Raw genomic sequence first — 23,407 nt, 5'->3', positions numbered from 1 at the left:
CTTTTTCAATGTTTTGGGAAGGAAAATTGCAGGGTATGTAGATTGATCCTAGTACATATTTTTTAATGACATTATTTGACATTATTATTTTTTAATGACAATTTGGGCTAAGTAGCAACAAATCCCAACATCGTCAATAATAATCGGATTATAATGAATTGATTCCTTCAAGACGATAGCGACTCCCACAGATGAGTGATCATGTATCACATTGTACCCTGTTATTTTCACTCTACGTTTTTTATTCAGGCGAATTTCTTAAATGAAGGCAATGTCTACATTATTATGATTGAGGGTTTTATACAGTTCTACTTGTCGACTTCTATCTACAAGTGATCTTACATTAAAAGTTAATTAAGTCATAATTTTATGGTTCATACGTGTTTCTAACTTTATTTAGAAGTCTCAAAAACTCTCTTTTGGCTTCAATCTTTGACATTTTTGAATATTGCGACAGAAATCGACATATCTCCTCTTCCAGTGTTAGTTCCTCAGAGTCTAAAAAAAGTGTAGCTAGCTCAAGGAATTGTTCAACGATATGAGGCTTCTCACTACATTTATTCAATGATTGTGGCTTTAATGCATTGGCAAAGGATTTGCCAGGTGTCAAATATGAGAAGCTCAAGGCTTTATTTACGTTATTTTGGGCAGTAATTCTTACCTCAGCTGATTTGGCGTTCCTTTTTTGCTTGGAATCAACATATTTTTTGTATGCTAGGCAACCCCTCCAATTTGCAGGATGTCCAGTTTGGTCACAATTCACACAATATGGGTCTGAGGAATCTGTAGGAGATCGTTGACATTCTCCGGGAGCATGTTTCTCTTTGCATTTAACACAGTTATATGGGGCAATGTGTCCATATCCTTGACATCTGCGACATTGAATATCTGTTTCCTTCCTTTTGGGGATTTCCCAAGATACTCCTTGATAAAATAGGGTGCAAATGTGTGAGATAGCACTAATACTTTTCCCCGGTGGGGAATAATTATTTTTAATAGAAGCTTTGGTTTTTGGCTTCAGCGGGGAAAATGTCGTTTAAGTCGTTTTGTTGTTTGTTGTAAAGGAGTACCATTGGTGCAGCCCGCAAGGTTAAAATTATAATTGATTTAAGTAATACAAATTGTGGTTGTTTTATTGTGTTCAATGGTGTTTTAATATATGTGTTCGTGCGAAATAACTATAAGTAAGTTAAATGCAAATTATGTTATAATCTGTATTGTGTTAAAATCTCCATTGTGTTCAGGGATCGCACCAACGTTAACCCTGTTCTGGAAATATTGGCCCCCCCAGGCATCTTCCTGGAGGTGGTCAGCAGTTTTGGTGGTCAATCCATATTTTTGGGAAAAAAATCGGCCAGAAACCAACAGCCAAACTTGTGTGCTGAAAATTGATCCCGTGCATGTCTGTTGTCTAAAAAGGAGAAGAAAGTCGATAAGTACCGGCGATATAAGGTAACATTTTTATACATACCATAAGAGCCTTGATTCTCCATACAAATTAGCATTTGCCTCCAATGGCACGGAAATAGCGCCAAACGCCATCATGAAGCGCTAGTTGAAGACATCTAAAAATTACCAAAAAAGACATCACTTTAATATATATTGATAATAGCAAAAAAAAAAAAAAAAAAAACACAACAAAAACTAAACAACAGCGACGAACAAATTGAACCAAATTATATCTATGTTTTAAAGTTAGTATTCGTGTGAACGCCCCTAATTTATAAGTTAGTACATAAGCCTTATTTATCAATTTGTTAGGATTTTTAACACCTAGGAAGAAAACGTGAGTGTAGAGTTACCCCAGTTAAGTAGGACTAATTAAATGTTTGTGTGGACTGAATAGTAATGTCCATTAAAAATTACTAAGAGAGCACTTTTAGGGAATTTGTAAGGTTTAGTTTATCGGCCAGATTTGGCAAAAATCGTTAGTCCTAAGATTATTTGGTGGTTGCCTGAGCAATGACACACAAAAATTATAGGTGTTAGGAATTTGTGAAAAATTTTGTTGTGTGTAAATTTAATCGTTAGGTTTAAGACAAATATGAGAATAAATTGTTTTTATGTTTGATTTATGTTTTGTAATATGAACTCTTAAGTGTTTCTTTGTGAGAGAGGGACCTAGGCTGTATGTAACTGAGTGGTAAGTGTTAGTGGATTTTGGGGCCCTTTAAATTACTACTTATTTATATAGTGGAAGTGTGGATGAAGTGTTTGTCGTTTTATCTTGTTGTTTTATTTGTTTTTTGTTTCAAGTACCTCCTTTTTGATTGTCTGACCCCTATGGCTGATGGTGGAAGAGTTGAGGACACCCTGACGTAAATATGCCTCGCCTGAGCCTGTCCGTCCATAAAGACATAACGCCCAGCTCCATCAGACGGATCATAACAGTGTATTTGTTTTGCCATAATAAGGGCACAAAAAGAAATAAATTACCTTAAGGAGGTAGAATAGCTTCGTAAAAGTACAGAAATATATATATATATATATATATATATATATATATATATATATATATATATATATATATATATATATATATATATATATATATATATATATATATATATATATATATATATATATATATATATATATATATATATATATATATATATATATATATATATATATATATATATATATATATATATATATATATATGGCCTCTTCGCTCTTTCTAATCCGAAGAGGCCATATAAAAGTCGACCAAGACGATCGGCCGAGAATATCGCTGTTGAGAGGTCCCCAAGAACATCCCAAAAACGCCGTTATCAGCAGTTGAGCATGGCTCGGTCCACTTTACAACGGATTATTCGCATTGATTTGCATTTGTTCCCGTACAAAATTCAATTGACGCAAAGAATGTTGCAATTTTTTTCTTTGATTTAAAAAAAAAAACATGGGTCCGTCGAATAAGCATTTTGAAAACAACCGATTTTGAATATTTTCTGAACATTTATATATATATTTATATTTATATATATACAGAACATTTATATTTATATATATACAGAAATATATATATATATATATATATATATATATATATATATATATATATATATATATATATATATATATATATATATATATATATATATATATATATATATATATATATATATATATATATATATATATATATATATATATATATATATGGCCTCTTCGCTCTTTCTAATCCGAAGAGGCCATATAAAAGTCGACCAAGACGATCGGCCGAGAATATCGCTGTTGAGAGGTCCCCAAGAACATCCCAAAAACGCCGTTATCAGCAGTTGAGCATGGCTCGGTCCACTTTACAACGGATTATTCGCATTGATTTGCATTTGTTCCCGTACAAAATTCAATTGACGCAAAGAATGTTGCAATTTTTTTCTTTGATTTAAAAAAAAAAACATGGGTCCGTCGAATAAGCATTTTGAAAACAACCGATTTTGAATATTTTCTGAACATTTATATATATATATATATATATATATATATATATATATATATATATATATATATATATATATATGCATCTACCCATGGTACAATGAAGACAACGTAGGCTAACTTTGGAAAAATTGCAAATATAGAGGTCTAACCATGGCAGAAGAATACAGGTAGCGGCATCAACGCTTGGGAGCATTGATATGTCAAAAAAATTAAATGTTTTTTTCAAATATAAGTAGATTTTTATATGTTTTCTTATCTACGTCATTCGGAGGCTATTATAATTCGCGTTTTTCAACAATTTTTACAAATTTAAATAATTTTTCATTCAACATTTTCAATTCCAAAATTGGTTTGACAGTTCATTGTCCCAGCAGCTGTGTCGACGCGTCTACCTATATTCTTCTACCATGGGTCTACCTGTTTGGCTTGTAATGCCAGAATTACTATCAAAACAGTAAAAAAGCAAACAACTTGTTGCATTGATTTTGAATAAATAATTTCAAACTGCGAAAAATGAATGAAAGGTCAAAATTTATTTTCAAAATCATTTTCTATATATCTCTTATGGTTTATTTCGAGACAAAACTGTAGATTTTGTCGATGCATACGTTGCAATAAGTATTTTGAAAACACCCAAATTTGTATTTTCTGAACAATTTTTTATTATTGAAAAAAATACACAAAAAATACAAATGAAGTTGACATATTAAGCCAGAAAAATAAAAAAATTAAAATCATATGGTAGTTTTGCCCTACCTTGAATTCATTGTACCATGCATCTACCCATGGTACAATGAAGAGAAGGTAGGTCAACTTTGAAAAAATTGCAAGTATAGAGGTCTACCTGTTTGGCTTGTAATGTCAGAATTACTATCAAAACAATAAAAAAGCAAACAACTTGTTGCATTGATTTTGAATAAATAATTTAAAACCGCGAAAACTGAATGAATGGTCAAAATTTCTTTTCAATATCATGTTCTATATATCTCTTATGGTTTATTTCGCGACAAAAACTGTAGATTTTGTCGATGCTTTCGTTGCAATAAGCATTTTGAAAACACCCGAATTTGAATATTTTCTGAACAATTTTGTAATTTTGAAAAGAAGACACACACAATAAGTGTGTGTATTTTGAAAAGTATTTTGAAAACACCCAAATTTGTATTTTCTGAACAATTTTTTATTATTGAAAAAAATACACAAAAAAATACAAATGAAGTTGACATATTAAGCCAGAAAAATAAAAAAATTTAAATCATATGGTAGTTCTGCCCTACCTTGAATTCATTGTACCATGCATCTACCTATATTCTTCTACCATGAATGGAACAAAGAACAAAAATCCTAGTTTGCTCAGCAAGTTTTTAGTCGGTTCCAGATTTCCCCTTTATAATATCGAAAAAATTGTAAAAATAGTAGATTCTTCCAGGTTTTGAAACAGAGCATATGTGTTGGGAGTCAAGTAGATATTTCATAGAGAATAGAGAGCGAATCACGTGCCATGTGAACTTAGCATTAAACAACATGACTGAAGTCGATTGTTAAAATTATCATCAGCTGTTTTCTATAGCTTGCTTCCTCCAATATTCGTAGGTTATCGTCGATTTGCCTCTTCCTTCATTCACAACTCTTTGCTTTATGTATTAGTGTATTGGTGAGTGTTGGCTTCGTGTGTTTGTGGGAATATTTAATCGAATTGGAAAAAAATTGTTCGATTGGATATCTTAAGTATAACTCATAAAAATGGCAAACGCTGATAATCCTTTTGCTGCCTTGCTGAGTGAGTCTAAGTCGGGAATAGACAAGAACTTAATCGAAGAGATATTTTTATTCACACTGAAAAAAGACCAACAATCATCACTGCATTCGTCTAAGTCCAGGAAGGCTGTTTTATGTTTAGCGGATGTTATTGTATGCGACACTGGGGAGGATGGTGTAATGGGAGAGGAACTATTGTCCCATGCAATATTCGAACGGCTAATGCTAACTGACACAAAAGAATACTTGATCCATGGAGAGGACGAGGATGATGCTCTGCAAGTTGACCCTATCATCTATTTACATCGGTCCTTTTTGTCATGTCAAAGGCTTAAATCGACCCAACCTCATCGAACAGCAGACCACGACAAGATACGTTCGCTGATCATTACAAATGGAAGTACTTGTATGCGTCAACCTGATTTGTATCCGGGTCAACCAATCTGGAAGCAGTGGAAAAAAATCATGCTCGCGTCAAAAGACAAAAATACTACAGAGACAATGGATTTCCTGGTTGAATGTATACAAAAAATTTACGAAGATGATGAGCCTTTAGAGGCATTGGGAGCGCTGAAGGCTAATTTTTATCCCTTGCTTAGTAAAATTCAAACCAACATTAGTCAATCCAATTTGCTTACCGTTCGAAGTGATGTGTTTTGGCTTCTGAGTTTCTTTGTTCGCGATAAACGTATACCACAGATGGGAGAGGTACTTATAGACTTTACAATACCAAATCCGAATACCACAGGTAAGCGAACGCAATTCATTTGTAAACGTGAACCAGATTTATTTGCAGCCCTTTAATTTTAGGAGGGGCCTATATGGATACTTTGTTCGGCAGTTTGTTTTCTTTGTCGATTATGCCGAAAAATCAGAATGGACCATATGAATATTTCAACGATATAAGCTTAGAATCCAAAAGTTCTGATTCTGCACTCTGGCAAATTTTGTTCAGACATCAAAATGACACATTCAGTCTTATAAAACAGCTGCTGGTACAAAGTGCAACAACTAAGCAAAAGATGTTACAGTGGATCGCCAAGTGCCTTCATGCCAATGTATCTCGTGGGCATCTGTGGAATAATCTAAATGCTGGCATTGAAAATTTTGTTCATCAAAATGCAAGTGATGCATTCATGCTAGGGCTCACATCAGTTTTATTACGGTTATGTGCGCCTCTGTGTGAGCCAACGATGAAGGTAAGACATTTTACTAAAGTTGTTCGTGAGAAAATAAATGCTCTGTTCCAGGACTTGCAAGAATTTTTTACTTTTGTATTTTTTCGATATCATAAAGGAAAAATTGGTTATCGTTGTAAAATAATTTAAATTCTTTCTGTTCTGGAACAGAGCAAAAATGTAAAATCATTAGTATAACTTGAAAAACATTCCAACTGGAAAGGTGGCTTTTTATAATGGTTTTACCGAACACAGGATCTGTCTTCAAGCTAAAGAATTTGGTAGATAAATTCAGGCCAAAAATTCTCATTTCATGAATTTCATTTGATTATAGCATTGTAGTTACCAAAACAGGCTTCAAAGGTATTCCCCTTTGTAACGTGTCATTGCACTGCATTGCATAATATTGTGTCAAAGTAAAACAACGACGATTACCCTAAACCGTCTGTCCGACTTTCCATACTGAATTGTAATCACTCCACAGGTGGATTGATAGTGATCCGATCTCGGAAGAATTTTTGCATACGGTCAGATCTAGGATCGGTATAGAAGCCTATTGGAGATGATTAGAGTTGTATAAATGACGAACGATCTATTTCGACTAAACTATTTATTAATAAAGAGCGTATGAACTAGGTCAATTCTATGTAGTAAATAACTATTCTAGTTCATTGAACTAAAATCAGGATACGACGCCATCCACTGCGCTATGTTATGCCACAGCTATAATCTGTTTTTAGCCTTTTCGTTTGTGTTGCTATACATCTTAATAACTTTTTCTATTGCTCCCTAATTAAAGGTAATTTTTCATGGTACTGGAGATCGAGCTCTAGTCATTCCCTTTTATAAATCCGAAAGTTAGTGTTTCGAATTCTTAGTTTCGCGAAGGATATTTCATCTCCCAAAAAGTATAATTTCACCCATTTACCATGGTTTCATGAAAGGTAAATCTTCAACTACCATTTAATTATGTGTGGTTTGAGATTCTAAATTTGAAGAGGGTTAACGTGACTCCATCTAACGTCGGTGGTATGAAGGCAAGATGTTTACGTTTCCTCGCAAAGAAAACATGCTCTGTCCTTTTGTTACGCCTAGTCCATTGAGGCGTGCCCACCTTGGTAAGGTGATAGAGCTCCCAGCATTAGATCTAAAATTGTTTGCAGGAATTTTCCGGCAAGCAATAGGACAAGATTGTCAGCATAAGCGACAAATTTTTTCCCTTTTTCTCTAAATCTATAAGTAAACTATTGATGACCGTTAACCAAAGTAGAGGTGACAGAACACCGCCTTGCGGCGTTCGCCTGATTTTCCCCTGATTTCATGACGTACGTCTGTCTATGTGTGAATTGATGTTTCTGCTGATAAGCATTTTATCGATCCAATTGACGAGGAGTTGGGGTATATTAAGTCTTGAAAGAAAGCTATGACGTTGTTGAAGGCTCCCCCGATACCAAGAAAAACTGTGAAGGTGAACAGGGTGTCAGAGTCAGATAGTGCTGTGTTGTTTCAACGGATTTATCCTTCATGTCGAGCTGATGGCAGTCGGGAGTAATAGAGATCTGATCAACCTTTATAGGGTTTTCAGTAAAAAGGATGAGAGACTTGTTCGATCCGATCGTTTTATACATACTATGGATTTAGGATCCTTCGAAATGAGTTCTGGCAGCGTTATTGACGCTTTCTATTGACTCAGTAAAGCATACCCAAGATGTACGCTTAACCTCCTTGATTTCACTAATGTGCTTGTTAAAGGCTGCTGGCAAGTCCGTACGTTGTTTGCTCTTGGTGGTCCTATTGTGTAAACGCCTACTAATCCTCCTTAATTTGGCTAAATGTTTTTACCACCAAACTGGTTGGCATTTCTTGCCTGGGTGCGAAAGCGGACAGAGTTTTTCATAGCACTTAAGCAATGCGTATTTACGGAATTGTCTACATCTAGGGTTGAGGTTAGGACTAAATTGCCGAAACGGTGAAGCCTAGATATAGACAGATCCTCAAATGTATCTCAATGCGCCTTCCTTGAGTTTCTATGGGCTTTTTGATGAATGCCCTCTACAGAAAACTTGAAATTTATCTTCCGGTGAAACCGAAAAGTAGCACTCAGGCAATACTTTCCAATCTAGCATAAGTGATTCAACCATGTTGATGAGGGTGAGGTCGATGCTTCTCTATATCCGCAATTTGAAATGTTGCATCATTGCCCCTATTACATATTTTCAGATTATACTTTATAAAAAAATCAAAAAAAATAGACTCACCTCTGGTGTTAGTATCTTTGCTGCCCCATTGAAAGTGGTGAGCGTTGTCATCACAACTGATGATGCCCTTTGCTACCCAGCTCCGTGAGCAGCTTTTCTACTTCTCGGCCGGAGGGGTAGAGTCGCTCATACGGCAGGTAGAGAGATGAGGACCCTCCCGGATTTAGTCTCCAATCTAGACGCTGTGATATCTCCTCGCTTTTAAAATGTCGATATGGTAACACACAAGATATGGCTCCTTGAAGTAGATTTAATGTTTTTCCCAACATCCCTGCTATTTGGGAGGTCAGACTCAAATTGTTCTCTTATTGATACCTCTTTAAAGAATATTATTCGGCCCAAATACGGTTGTCGTTTCTATTGTCGTCGTCGACGTTATGTGCAAGTCGCTTCGAACCAAAAATGGTATTACGGTAAGGCATAGAAGCGACATCGACAGATTAAAATAAAAGCTGGCAACCACTTAAAAAAAACGTTGGCAACACTCCCTTGTTATTGATAAAAAAAGATAAAACTTTTTTTGTATTTTGAAAAAAAAAAAATATGGGGAAAACATGAATATTATAAATGCGTTACATATCTGACTCCAAGTATATATTTCAATTAATTTATTTAAAATATGTACTTAATTAAATTTAAAATTACTTCAGATTTAACATGGACTGCTTTCAGCGTGTGCTAAAAGAAATTTCGCCAAAGTTGCAAAGTGGGCGCGGGTTATTGGCTCTTAGGCCTGAAATTAAATTAGGCTTCACTTCACTTTAGTAAAAACTCTTAAATTTTTTTTTTAGATTTTTCCAGTGGTAGGTCTTTTTTTTATTTTGACCCGATAGTTCGGGTCCAAGACCCGGACCCGGGTCGATGTAAACTGGTGTTGAGTAAATGACATGTCTCATAATTTTAAACATGCAAAGAATTTGAGCCCTCCGAAACCAAACAATTTTTTATCTAATTACTTTGTTGGCTTTTACAAACTGGATAATGTTGAGCCTTTCGTTGCGACTGTCATCCGTTTATGTATGCGGACGACATTCATTTATTTTTTAAAGGTCAATCAGACTTTCAACTAGAGAATAGCATAAATACAACATTAGGTTATATTTCACGTTGGTTGAGAAATAATAATCTAGTAGTAAATGTTTCTAAGACAAAAGCAATGACATTTGGTTCACCTTGCCGACTGAATAGCGGTATTAATATACAGGTTAATGGTGTAGCAGTGGATTTTGTTGACCGCATAAATTGTTTAGGTGTTGTTCTTGATGCCAAGCTTCATTTTTCTTTGCATATTGATGCACTGTACCTCAAAGTTATAAATATGCTCCGAAAATTACACCCAACTGATTTCTATTTGCCCTTATTTGTAAAGAGAAATCTTGCTCATTCTATGTTATTTTCGGTAATTTCCTACTGTATTGAAGTGATTTCTGGTACAACACATGAGTATTTAATGAAATTAGAAAAACTTTTTAAAATCATTGTAAGATATGTTTATAATTTGCGTCGTTTTGACCATATTTCTGCGCATGCAGTCCTCTTTCTAGGAGTGTCATTCTCTACTTTTGTTAAACAACGCGTGGTTTAATTTCTATATAAATGTATCGGTTTAAATCTTCCCGGTTTTCAGCGAGTTCGGCTTGTGTTCTCTCGGTCTACTAGGAATACGCAAATAATTTTCCCTAATTTTTCTACGTCTCTATATGAAAGATCTTTAATAGTTCGTTCCGCACGAATCTATAATCAGCTTCCAGCTGAGCTACGACAATTTTAGAATAACTTTACCTTTGGTCTTCCAACGGCCAATGTTGATATTTTGGCCCAAGGTCTGCGGCCAAAATGTTTGCGTGCCCAAGGCTTTAATGCACCCTCCAGAATATTTTCGCGATAATATTCGGCATTTATTCTGATGCCACGGTCGATTAATACGAGCGGAGAGCGACCATCGGCTGTTACCGCAGTCCACACCATCACCATGGCCGGCGCTTGAGTTCTGGTGCCAACCGAAGGTGCACATTTTCAGCTGACCTCTTTGGCATGTAAATACGATCATTTTGTTTGTTTTTCTCATCGGAGAAAACCACATTCGGCAGTTCACCACTTTCGGCCAAGCGAAGCAACTCTATAGCTCTTTTGAGTCTATTTTCTTTCAGTTGCGGTGTAAGTTCTTGCACTTTTTGGAATTTCAATGGCTTTACCCCGAGCTCATTATTCAATATTTCCGAATGGAATATTGCAATATGTGCAGCTCACGAGCCATTTTTCGGCCACTGCGACGCGGTTTTCGATCATGTCGCTTCTTTACTTTTCGAACCACTTCTGCTGATGTTGCTGTTTTCTTTGGTCCACTTCCTTCACATCGGGTACGCTACTAGCGAGCGATGGTACGAGACACAAAATATCTATTCACATTTAAATGCTGGAGTGCTCTAACGTTAGCCACTTGTGGGTTTCCAGCCAAATATAAAGTAATCACACTATCACGCTTGAATACCAACACGAATAACTTTTTTTCTGGAAAATTCTCACCAAAATACGTTTGTAAACAATATCACTGGAATAATTTTAGCATCTGTCGGACGAGTGGCTTTGAAGTGATAGCAGTCTGAAGTTTTTTAATCTCACCCTGTATATAATTTTAAGTCGTTCAAATACAACTAGTTAGTTTTTGTGGTAGTAGTAGTACATGTAGATGTTTGATTCTGCTAATCTGGTTCGAGGTGCATGTTTAAAAATTCGCCTACCTTAATGGAGTGGGTTGGGTAGGTTTGGCAGTGCAATTGAAGGGGGTGCAGCGTATTGTGCGGGCCTAAATCTCACGCCGAGCAGACGAACTAAGACAACAGCATCATCCTGATTGTAACTGCGCCAAAACTACCCTGGTTTGTCTAGGCAGCTGTAATTTTTCAGCTGCAATAGATGGTGTTTACACCGAGGACGGCATACATTCTGTAATTGCTGATGGCATCTGTGACTGCATCAGTATTAATGCCACTCAGACCTGCCTGATAGGATCCTTAATATTAAGGCTCTCTCTTATAAAGTTGGACCTCCCTCACTAGATCATGTATGTCCTTCCTGACACGCCTGGATGGGAGAGTTTTATCCACCATATGATGGTGGTATCAGGTACTGCAACGAAATCATATGGTTATGCTTACGTAAGGGAGCTACTTTCGCCTCCTCATGTAGATGGTCCCCTGGTGTCATGAGGTGGCACCGTGTCGAAGTTCTCAGGGCAGCATTCTGGCAGGACTGGATGTCCTTCCACTGCGTAGCACCAGTGTTCACAGACCACACTAGAGCCGCATAGCAGACCGACCTATCGCGTTATAAGAGGTCAACAAGGTTTCCTTGTCCGTACTTCAGTGCTGCCGGTTAGCGTCTTGAGGACCTTGTTCTCACTTTTCATCTTGTCGCAGAATGTGACCCCCAGGAACATGAGGTAGTTCGAGGTCGGTATTATATTTCTATCGACCTGCACATTCAGTTATGTTCTCATCTCTGCGGACCATGGGGTAAAGAGTGTGGCCGAACTAGCTTGTTTGGTTCAATCCTCTACTGATATGTGTGGAAATGGCGGTCGGAATCCATGCTGGTGGTTGGCAACTGGATAGCTTCCTCTAATTCTGGGTAAGAGTAAAGCCTCAAGAGTCTTAGCTACTGGCGGCAAAAGTGAAATTGGCTTGTATGATTCGCCTTTGCTGGCATCCTTGCCTGGATTCAGTAGCGGGATCACTCGACACATTTTCAAGTCTTCGGGAACTATGTGGGGACGCAGTACTCTTCGCTTCGCCCTATTGTTCTCGGAGTGCTCGAAAAATTGTGGGTTAAAATACGCGCACCTCTTCGGGTCAGTCACCGTTACGTTGATAAAAGTGGCTGATGTCCCATCATAATTTTCCCAGGGTTCGAGAGCGATTTAACGATTACCCACAACTTACTCACATCGGTTCCAATGTTGCAACACTTCAGATGGTCAAGCCAATTTTTCTTCTTATGCTCCTGTACCCACCGGTAAACTTCCACTGTCAATCACTGATTCTGTGGTCAGTAGGGTTAGAACGATGGAGATCATCACGCTCATTTGCTAATCCTGCTGTCTTTGCTCGGAAATATGGTCTCATCTCGGGTGTACGACCATCGAGCGGCTGCAACCGAACATCAGAAGGGTTGGGCAGTTCTCTGAAGCGAAGGTTGGTGAATTCTCTGAACTCTGGCCAGTGAGCTTTTCCATGGTTAAGTAAAGTGCGGCGTTTAGAGGTTATGAAATCGGGAGACCTGCTCATGGCGACGATTATCGGGAGATGGTCTAAGCCAAGAGAAATGACGGGTTGCCAAGTCACGTCATTTATCAGACCGGCTGACACTATGGTTGGGGGACACTTTTCTTATTCGGGTGGGGGCATCCTCGTTTACGTGTGGAGCAGTCAATCTGCTCTGCCAGCGCTGATCCCCTCTGGTCATTACCTAGGACGGAATGCCACAACTCAAGGTGGACATTAAAATTCCCTAGTACCAGGCGGTTATTGTCTTCCAAAAATGAGCTTATATCTGGCAAATAACGCAGTGCATAGCTATTAATCGGCCGAATATTCACTTTAAGTACCTCGACCGCAGTAGTTCCACACTTGACTACTAGAGACTAGCGCAAGCGAGATAGGTCTGTATTAAACAGATTGGTGTAACAGGAACGCTAATCCCCCACCCTCACTTCTGGTCCGATGCTTCCTTAATACATTGTGACCATAACAACGTTGTAGGCTGCAATTTTCTTTGAGTTTGGCTTCCTTCACCGCTGCGATCTTAATATTCCTCCGAATCATAAACTCCCCTATCTCATTTATTTTGCCTCGGAGTCCGTTGCAATTGAATTTCAAAAACGGTGCACAATCCGAAGTAAGAACAGCAACATGTGGCGTAAGATGCTGCGGTATTGCAGCACATCTTACATGCAGCACATCGCAACGAACCAAGGTCCTGGGTTTCTTCCGTCCCCGCACGAACCAATAGAATCCGGAACAAACATACCGGGATGTGCTGCTCTCAACGCAGAAAAATAGACAAACACGAACATGAAAGTCTCTTACCTAAACTGGGATGTTGTCGTTTCGAGTGAATCCGCTATCGTAGAACCTCCTGCCTAGGTATTGAGTTGTTTTCGAGTTTTTTTTTTTTTTGCAATATTTAATGTTAAAAATGTACTCAGTGTCTGGTTACCCTAAAATTTGTAACATTTGTTGCAAATTGTTACTGGAAGTCTTCTGTTAACACAAAAATTCTTAAAAGAGAGTGATTTTAGAGGACAAATTTGACAGTTCTTTCACAGAGTTTGCAAATACAACACTCCTTCTTCTCCTTCCGGTGATGTATATTTGGGCATTTTTGTTTTAAATATTTATATTGAAAAACGCAATCACAATTGTTTTGTTTTTTTTTTTTTTTCGATTCATTTTTAATTTTTGTGTTCTTAATTTCTTTTATTTGCAGACAAATTGCTTTGTTTTGATAGATCAGCTTATTGCTTGCGAATCAGGGAATCAGGGAATCCATCTGTTTACTTTTCATAGTTTTCCTTCAAAAGAGAATAAAACTACCTCACTCTCTCAGAAAGAAGTTGTTGAACAATTTCTGAAGAAAAAGTAACCAGACATACCTATTATCAATTAACATAAGCCGATTTAAAAACAGCTGTTTTGTTGCCAAATTTCTGAAGAAAAAGTAACCAGACATACCTATTATCAATTAACATAAGCCGATTTAAAAACAGCTGTTTTGTTGCCAAATCAATAGGTGTGTCTGCTTACTTTTCCTGCAGGAATTAGGTGTGTCTGGTTACCCTAAAATTTGTAACAATTGTTACAAATTGTTACTGGAAGTCGTCTGTTAACCCGAAAGTTCTGCAAAAGAGAGCGGTTGGAGAGAGAAATTTTGACAGTTCTTTCAGTGAGAGTTTGCAAATTCTTTGCTGGAAAAAATTCTTCTTGCAATCATTTGCAACTCTTCTTCTTCTCATTCATCGACATTAAATCAGATGTGATCTATTGTTTATTTTATTTTTATACCCTCCACCATGGGTAGGAGGGTATATTAACTTTGTCATTCCGTTTGCAACACCTCTAAATATTCGTCGTAGACCCCATAAAGTATATATATTCATAATCAGCATAAAATTCTAAGACGATTTAGCGATGTCCGTCTGTCTGTCTGTCCGTCTGTCTGTCTGTCTGTTGAAATCACGATAGAGCCCACATTATTTGACGTAGACCTTTGAAATTTGGCACAAGTGTGTGTATTGTCTCTAGGATGGTTGGTATTGAAAATGAGATATATCGGTCCACGTTCTGGTATAGTCCCCATATAACGGTACCTCCCGATATTCGGTATTTTGATGATTTATGCCACATTTTTTCACGGATTTATCTGAAAATTGGTATTTGTAGGTCATGACGGGTCCCTGAGCGTGTGGCAAAACATTGCATGTATAGGTCCACGTTTTGGTATAGCCCCCATATAACGGTACCTACCGATATTCGGTATTTTGATCATTTATGCCACATTTTTTCACGGATTTGTCTGAAAATTGGTATTTGTAGGTCACAACGGGTCCCTGAGCGTGTGGCAAAACATTGCATGTATAGGTCCACGTTCTGGTATAGTCCCCATATAACGGTACCTCCCGATATTCGGTATTTTGATGATTTATGCCACATTTTTTCACTGATTTGTGTAAAAGTTGGTATTTGTGGGTCATAATGGGTCCTAGTTCGTGTGGCGAAACATTGTAATTATAGGTGCACGTAGCCCCTATATAACGGTACCTCCCGATATGTTTTAATGTTTTTTGCCACATTTCTTCTAATGTTCTTTTACCCTAGGGTGGAGGGTATTAAAAGTTTGGCCCGGCCGAACTTAATGTTTTTTTACTTGTTATTTAATTGCTTTTTCCTTTTTATTTATAAAACATGTAAAATTGGTGGTGCTTCCTTTCATTTAATTTGCGCCAAAGATGAATTGCTGAATAAGCTGTTATCTTACAAATGTTTTTCAAGGTGCTGTTCGTTTACTTTTTGCCATTGTTACTCTCGAGAGAGAAGAAATCACACTTTTCTCAATAACTATTTGCGTTCTGAGGTTGTGAATATTGCCACGAAATGTTGCGTGGCGAAAAGATAAACTTTTAGGAATGATTCTTTTAAGTGTTCCAAATAAGAATCATAATATATTTAAGGATTCGCTTATGGTCATAAAGGTTTCAGATTTATAGAAACAACTGCAAATTTAAGTTGTGTTGGGTATAATATGGTTGGCCCACCATGCCATTAAGTTCTAGTAAATTCCGTTTATCAATATTCATGTCATATAATGCACATTAATTATACCCTCCACCTTGGAAAGGAGGGTATATTAACTTTGTCATTCCGTTTGTAACATCCCCAAATATTCTTCGTAAACCCCATAATTTATATATACTTATAATCAGCATAAAATTCTAAGACGATTTAACGATGTGCGTCTGTCTGTCTGTCTGTTGAAATCACGATACAGGCCACATTTTTTGACGTAGAGCGTCAAAATTTAGCAATTTGTATTGTGTCTAGGATGGTTGGTATTAAAAATGAGATATATCGGTCCGCGGTAAACCCCGATATTCGGTATTTTGATGATTTTTGCCACATTTTTTCATGGATTTGTCGAAAAATTGGTATTTGTTGGTCATAATGGGTTCTAGCTCCGGTGGTGAAACTTTGCATGTGTAGGTCTATGTTTTGGTATAGCCCCCATATAACGGTACCTCCCGATATTCGGTATTTTGATGATTTTTGACACATTTTTTCACGGATTTTTCTTTACATTATATTGTTGACCTCGGTAATGCTGTCTACTAAAATTTGTTGGTTTTGAACATTGGTGACCTTCACTTATTGTTAACGTTGAAAAAATATGGATTATCTTGGGGTTTCTCCATGGCTTAAATGAACAAACAAATGTCTGGTCCTCGTTTTATAAGGTCTCAAGTAAGAGCACCGTCCGATTAAACATATTTTGTAGGTTTGGCCGAAATGTCAGATATTGTTTGGTATTCTGGTTACTCATTCCCATTTATTTTTAAGGTGCTGATGGTCGATCCGACATATTGTGGAGTGCCTGACGACGAACGCGAGCAAAAACTAGTCAGTATGATCAAGGCCTCTGAAGAAACTGCTTTATTGCCCAGTCAAGAAAATGAAAAGCGAATAACAGCGGCTAAATTCAATTTTGTAACGGAGATATTCTTTCTAACCCATAAGGCCTATGAACTAAGCTATAGGCCTTGCATTGAACGATTCACCAAAATGACTCGGGAACTGCAAAATCTTCAGTCGACATATCAGGATGTAGCAAGTACAGATCCCAACAATGATGTGGCCAAGAATTTGATGCGTTTGCTGAAACAGCACTTGCAAAAATTTCTGTGCTTGAGAAACTGCCTGATGGAGCCGGAAAATGACACGACTTTGACGAAGTTTTTTGAAGCGTCTGCTATTTGGCTAGTAGAAGTAGCGCTTGTTTCGCCTGATCAACTTGAACAGATGCAGGAGTTCGCACCAGTTAAGAGACTTGACAAAAATTTGCCGTATAAAATTGAATTTGTACCACACACACTGCGGTGTATTCCAGAAAATATTGTGGACAACATCATATCGTATCTTAATTTTCATCGTCACTTTGCCCCCGGACATTTCATAGAATTCTATCCATCGTCCCACGAGGCTTTCTTCAAAATGATAATTCTCTTTATGGGTGCACCTGAATACGTTAAAAACCCACACTTACGAGCTAAATTGGCAGAGGCCCTGGAGTTGTTCCTTAAAAAACAATCAGCTGCTGGTACTACATTCCTTTCCCATGTCTTCGATAATCATCCCGATCGTTCTAAGGTAGTCCCCAGTCTACTAAATGTTTTTGTTTCGATTGAGATGACTGGCCAATCGGTGCAATTCGAACAAAAATTCAACTACCGCCGCCCCATGTATGCCATAATGGAATTTCTGTGGACTAAGGAGGAGTACGTGCAAAACTTTCGCAAATTGGCTGCCGAAGCCGAGGCCAACATGGAGGCGATTGAACCTCCACTTTTCTTACGTTTTATAAACTTGCTGATTAATGATGCTATATTTCTACTAGGTAAGTAATGAACTTGCCCTTCCACTCTGGTTTAATCATTGGTATTTTTTCTAGATGAATCGCTTAATAACTTACAACAAATCCGACAACTACAAGAGGCTCAGGGGAATGGCGAATGGGATAATTTGCCCCAAAATGAACGTCAACAATACTTGTCCAATCTTCAGCATTTGGGAATGTTGGCGCGTTTCGATAACATACTGGGGCGTGACACCATCAACATTCTTAAATTGATTACTACAGAAATTAAGAGTATTTTCTGTCATAATAGTATGGTGGATCGCATTACATCCATGCTTAATTATTTCCTACTAAATTTAGTCGGTCCCCAAAAAGAGAAGTTCAAAGTCAAGGATAAAAAAGAGTTTGAATTTGATCCGGCCAAAACAGTGATGGAAATTTGTCACATTTATGTCAATTTGAGTAGCAGCGATAGCTTTTGTCTGGCAGTATCGCAAGATGGACGGTCTTACAGCTCACAGTTGTTTACCTATGCAGAAAATATTCTTATACGCATAGGAGGAGGGCAGTTAATTGGCGAAATGGCAGAGTTTTCGGATAAAGTTCAGAGATTGGAAAAACAATATAAACAAGAACAAGAATTCATGGCCGATGCCCCCGACGAATATTTGGATCCAATTATGTCCACTTTAATGACCGATCCGGTCATTTTGCCGAGCTCAAAGGTAACGGTAGATAAGTCAACAATAGCTCGCCACTTACTCAGTGATCAAACGGATCCCTTCAACCGAGCCCCATTAACAATGGACAAAGTGGTGCCGAATGTTGAACTGAAACAAGAAATAGAAAAATGGCTAGCCGACAAACGTAAATGTGCTTCCAACGCCAACAGCGCAAAACAATGAATATGTTCTAGTTAAAGCAGTCGCATAATAAATAGCCAAAGACACTAAACCATCGCATCTATTATATTGGGCAAAATGTTGGCTTTCTCTAAATTCTGGGATATTGCAATTCTTTGTTATGTCATTTATTGTGTAATCTTTTAATGTATTGTTATATATGTATGGGTAAATTAGTAGGGTATATTTTTACTATGTAAATGTAATCGTACCTATGTTATTAAATGTACGTATGTTAATAAATAGAAATGTACGCAAAAAAAACATCTCAACGTCATCTTTGAAGAACTGTTGTTGTTGTTGTAGCAGCTCATACATCTGTGTTCGTTTGGTTTCCATTTCTGACTCAGTTCAATCGGGTTCTGCCTCTAAGTCCAGTCTCAAAAAGGATGCAACCTGTATGGGTTGTGTCCATAACGAGACTGGAGTTAGGTGAGTAGGCTTGGCTGGGCAGCGAAATAAGTGCAGCGTGTCATGTGGGCCTGTGCCACATGCTGGGCAGATGTTCTGCACGTCGCCGTTGATCCGGGCCCAGTAGGAATTTAGGCGGCTGCACCATCCGGATCGTAATTGAGCCAAGACTACTCGGGTTTGTCAGGGCAGCTCTCGTTCTTCAGCTGCGACGGGAGGGGGATGGTCTCCTAGCACAGTATTCACTCTATATCCTTCAATGGCTTCTGAGACCGCATTAGAGTGAATACTATTCAGTCCCGCTTGATAGGCCTGTTGATCTAGAGGCTCTCTCTTATACCTCTGTACCTCTCTCTCTAGATCATGAAGGTCTTTCCTAACGTGCCTGGGCGGAGGTTGCCTATCCACAAGATGGTGGTTTGGATGGCTTTGTCTATAACACCCAAGCAGGTATTGCATTTGAGCATTTTGTTATGCTGTCGCACCGGTAAGACCTTCGCCTCCTCATGTAGGTGATCGACAGGTGTCATGAGAAGGCACCCTGTTGCGGTTCTAAGGGCGGCATTCTGGCAGGACTGAACATTTTTCCACTGCGTAGCACTGACGTTAGCGGACCACACCGGAGCCGCATAGTTTACCACAGACCGACCTATCGCGTTGTAAGAGGTCAACAAGGTTTCCTTATCTGCTCCCCAAGTACTGCCGGCCAGAGACTTGAGGACCTTGTTCCTACTTCTAATCTTGTCGCAGATAGCTGTGGTATGCGCGGACGACTTAAAGAGGCTATCGAATGTGACCCCTAGTACCTTGGGGTAGTTGGTGGTCGGAATAATAGCACCATCGACCTGCACATTCAAGGATAGCCCCATCTCCGCAGTCCATGTGGTGAAAAGTGTGGCCGTCGACTTAGTGGCGGATATCTTCATATTCCTCGCAGTGAAAAAGGCTGTAAGATCAACAAGGTAAGCGTTCAACCGATCGCAAATGTCATCAATAATGGGTCCGGACGCCACGAGCGTACAATCATCTGCGTACGTAATAATCTCTATGCCGTCTGGAGGGCGTGGAATTTCAGAAAGGTAGAGGTTAAACAGTTCCGGAGATATCACCCCACCTTGGGGAACTCCCTGTTTAACTCTGCGGATGCTCGACTTCTTGTTTCTGAATTCCACGTACGACTGGCGTCCACACATGTAGTTTACTATCCAACGTTTCAAACTTGGCCGGAGGGTGGTGCGTTCAATGTTCTCGAACAGTGTGGCATGATTGACTGTATCAAAGGCTTTTGATAAATCAAGTGCCACCATAACTGTTCTATCGCACGGCCTGTTCTGGTTGAGACCTCTACTGACATGTGTGGAAATGGCGTGTAAAGCTGTTGTTGTGCTATGCAATTTCCGGAATCCGTGTTGATGATCGGCTATGGGGAAACACTCTCTTATGCTGGGGAGGAGTAAAGCCTCAAGCGTCTTTGCTACTGGTGACAAAAGTGATATCGGCCTGTATGAATCACTTTTGCTGGCATCCTTGCCTGGCTTCAGTAGCGGGACCACCCTGCCCATTTTCCAGGCATCGGGAACTACTAGGGTGGCTAACGACAGATTGAGAAGCTTTGTCAGATACTCAACTCCTGGTTCATCCAGTTGCTTCAACATCACCATTGAGATTCCGTCAGGACCAAGCGCTTTGGATGACTTTGCGCTTCTGATGACCTGTGCAACATCTGCCAACGTAAATTGTGGTGGTACCTCCTCGGCTGGAAGGGATCGTACACGGCGTAGTATCCTTCTCTTCGCCCTGTCACTCTCGGGGTGCTCTACAAACTGCCGGTTAAAATAACACGCGCACCTCTTCGGATCACTTCTACGCCGTTAAGTGAGACAGATGTCCGATCGTCCTTTTTTCCAGGGTTCGAAAGCGACTTAACCGTTGCCCACAATTTACTCGTTCCGGTACCAATGTTGCAATGCTTCAGATGTTCTAACCACTTTTTCCGCTTATGCTCACCTACTAACCTGTTTACCTCCAGAGTAAGTTCCCTGACTCTGGGGTTATTAGGGTTAGTACGGCGAAGCTCATCTCGCTCGTTTGCTAATCCCGCTGCCTCTGCTGGGAAATTTGGTCTTATTTCAGGTATTCGACCAGCAGGTATATAGCGAGCGGCTGCAGCTTTGATGATGTCACGGAAACACCTATCTGCTACCTGAACATCAGATGGGTTGGGCAGTTCTCTGAAGCGGCGATTGGTATACTCTCTGAATTCTTGCCAATTAGCTTTCCCGTGGTTAAGGAAAGTGCGGCGTTCAGAGTCGATGAAGTCGGGTGGTCTATTGATGGCGATAATAATGGGGAGGTGGTCTGAGCCTAGAGAAATGACTGATTGCCATGTTACGTCATTCGTCATACCTGGGGATACGATGGATATGTCCGGAGAACTGTGGCAGTCTCCCCTTATTCTGGTGGGCGCGTCCTCATTCACTGTGCAAAACGTGGAGCTATCGATTTGCTCAGCCAGCGCCATGCCTCTCTGGTCATTACCTAGGACGGAATGCCATAATTCATGATGGGCATTGAAATCCCCTAGCACCAGACGGTTATTGCCTACCAGTAGTGAACTGATATTAGGCATATAACGTGGGGCACAGCTATTTAACGGCGGAATGTACACGTTGAGCACCTCTACCTCGGCGGATCCACACTTGACCGCTACCCCCATACATTCCATGTACGGGTCACTAGAGTCAAGCTCAGGCGAGATAGGTCTGTACTGGACAGAGTGGTGCAATAGGAACGCTAATCCTCCACCTCCACCTCTAGAGCGATCCTTCCTCAGTACGTTGTATCCATCACAACTTTGAAGCGTGCAGGTGGTACTCAGCTTCGTCTCCTGGATCGCTGCGACCTTGATATTCTTCCGACTCATAAAGCTTACAATTTCGTTGATCTTACCTCTGAGACCATCACAATTAAATTGGAGAAATGATGCATTATCCGGAACCTGAACAGCAATGTGTGGCGTCAACTGCTGCGTAGATTGCTGTTGAGGAGATTGCGGGGGAGTCTCATATTGCGACGACGATGAGGACGCCGAAGATGAAGACTCACTGGGGTCTACATTGACGCAGCAGGAAGCAATGTAGTCCCTATCGCTATACTCCTGTATCCGGTTTAGGCCGGAACAATTCCGGAAATGCACCCACTCCATGCATCCGTTGCATCTCACCGAAACCGATCTGTGGTGGATGCGATTACGACAAACGGAGCAGAACCATGGTCCGGGGTTGGTCTCGATCCCGGCTCGGACCAAGAGAATACGGAGCAAACATTCCGGGTAATGTTGCTCCCACATCAGAAAAATGGACGAACACGAACATGTATTTGCTGGGTTGGCGGCCCCTGGTCGGAGAAATGTGCCTCCGAGTCAATCCGGTACATAGAACCGGCCGCCGTGGGATTGTTGAAGAACTGTATGCAGGTTTAGGTTGAAGGCGTGTATCGGCTAATCAGCAGCTGTTATTTATGAGACGATTGATCTATGAAGTCGAAAGGATTTAAAAACTTGGAAACTCTTGAATTTTCAATTGAAATGAAATTGTATATGTGCAATTTGTAATTGATGAAAATAAAAATTATATTTTCTTGTTTCTAACTTCAAATTATATTACATATAGTTTAATTATTCACTTAAATTTTATCACTTTCCTACTTTCTGGAAAAAATCATATATTATACCTTTACATAAGTCTGGTAGTCTTACAAATGTGTCAAATTATAGAGGAATTGCAAAATTAAGTGCCATTCCAAAATTGTTCAGTATCAGCATGGTTTTCGTAGTGGCCTTTCAACTACAACAAAAGGATTTGTTCAGCGTAAACAAACTGACACAATTTATAGTGATTTTAGTAAAGCCATGGCCCAATTATAGGGTCGACAAGTAAAACCAGCTGATACCTACATTTTCTAACACAAATTAGCATATGCGAATTATACACTAGAAACTCTCCAGGTTCGACTCAAGTTCTATTGGCAGATATTTTTTCACAGCAAAGTTTTGTTTTTGTAGTGATGGATTTTTTGTCCACAACAACTACATTGCTTCCAATGCATACACTTGTTTTAGTGCTGCTTTAGGAAGACGGGTTAATGGCTCTGAACGTAGAGACGGCAACTTCTAGTTGGCTGCACACCAAGGTCCGCGGTTCAAATCCCACAGCCAGGCTCGGCTGAATTTTTTGAGTTTTGCCTTGTTAAGGCGAAGATCATATGTTTTATGATTTATGTGTTTGTTTTTTCTCTTTCGAGACGAGCTTAATGATCTGAAATTTGCAGT

General features: G+C 39.1%; 1 protein-coding gene and 1 long non-coding RNA gene across 2 annotated transcripts; one reads left to right on the top strand and one right to left on the bottom strand.

Moving 5' to 3' along the window:
* Window positions 1-270: 270 nt before the first annotated feature.
* LOC109612705 (uncharacterized) lies at window positions 271-9,240 on the bottom strand. Its single transcript, XR_002194645.2, has 3 exons — window positions 8,639-9,240; window positions 1,472-1,565; window positions 271-1,411 (listed from the first exon to the last, which is right to left on the bottom strand). It is a non-coding gene; the product is annotated as an uncharacterized LOC109612705 (long non-coding RNA).
* Window positions 5,074-18,932, top strand: LOC101892621 (ubiquitin conjugation factor E4 A). The gene is made up of 4 exons (XM_005184174.4): window positions 5,074-5,950; window positions 6,013-6,401; window positions 16,750-17,803; window positions 17,858-18,932. Exons 1-4 carry the CDS (start codon window positions 5,188-5,190, stop codon window positions 18,667-18,669), a joined length of 3,018 nt encoding a protein of 1,005 aa, XP_005184231.2. The 5' UTR covers window positions 5,074-5,187; the 3' UTR covers window positions 18,670-18,932.
* Window positions 18,933-23,407: the final 4,475 nt, after the last annotated feature.

This window comes from Musca domestica, unplaced genomic scaffold (genome assembly GCF_030504385.1).
Source record: "Musca domestica strain aabys unplaced genomic scaffold, Musca_domestica.polishedcontigs.V.1.1 5, whole genome shotgun sequence".
Lineage (NCBI taxonomy): Eukaryota > Metazoa > Arthropoda > Insecta > Diptera > Muscidae > Musca > Musca domestica.
The sequence above is the reverse complement of the archived record's forward strand: the minus strand, read 5'-3'. Positions and strand labels throughout refer to the sequence as shown.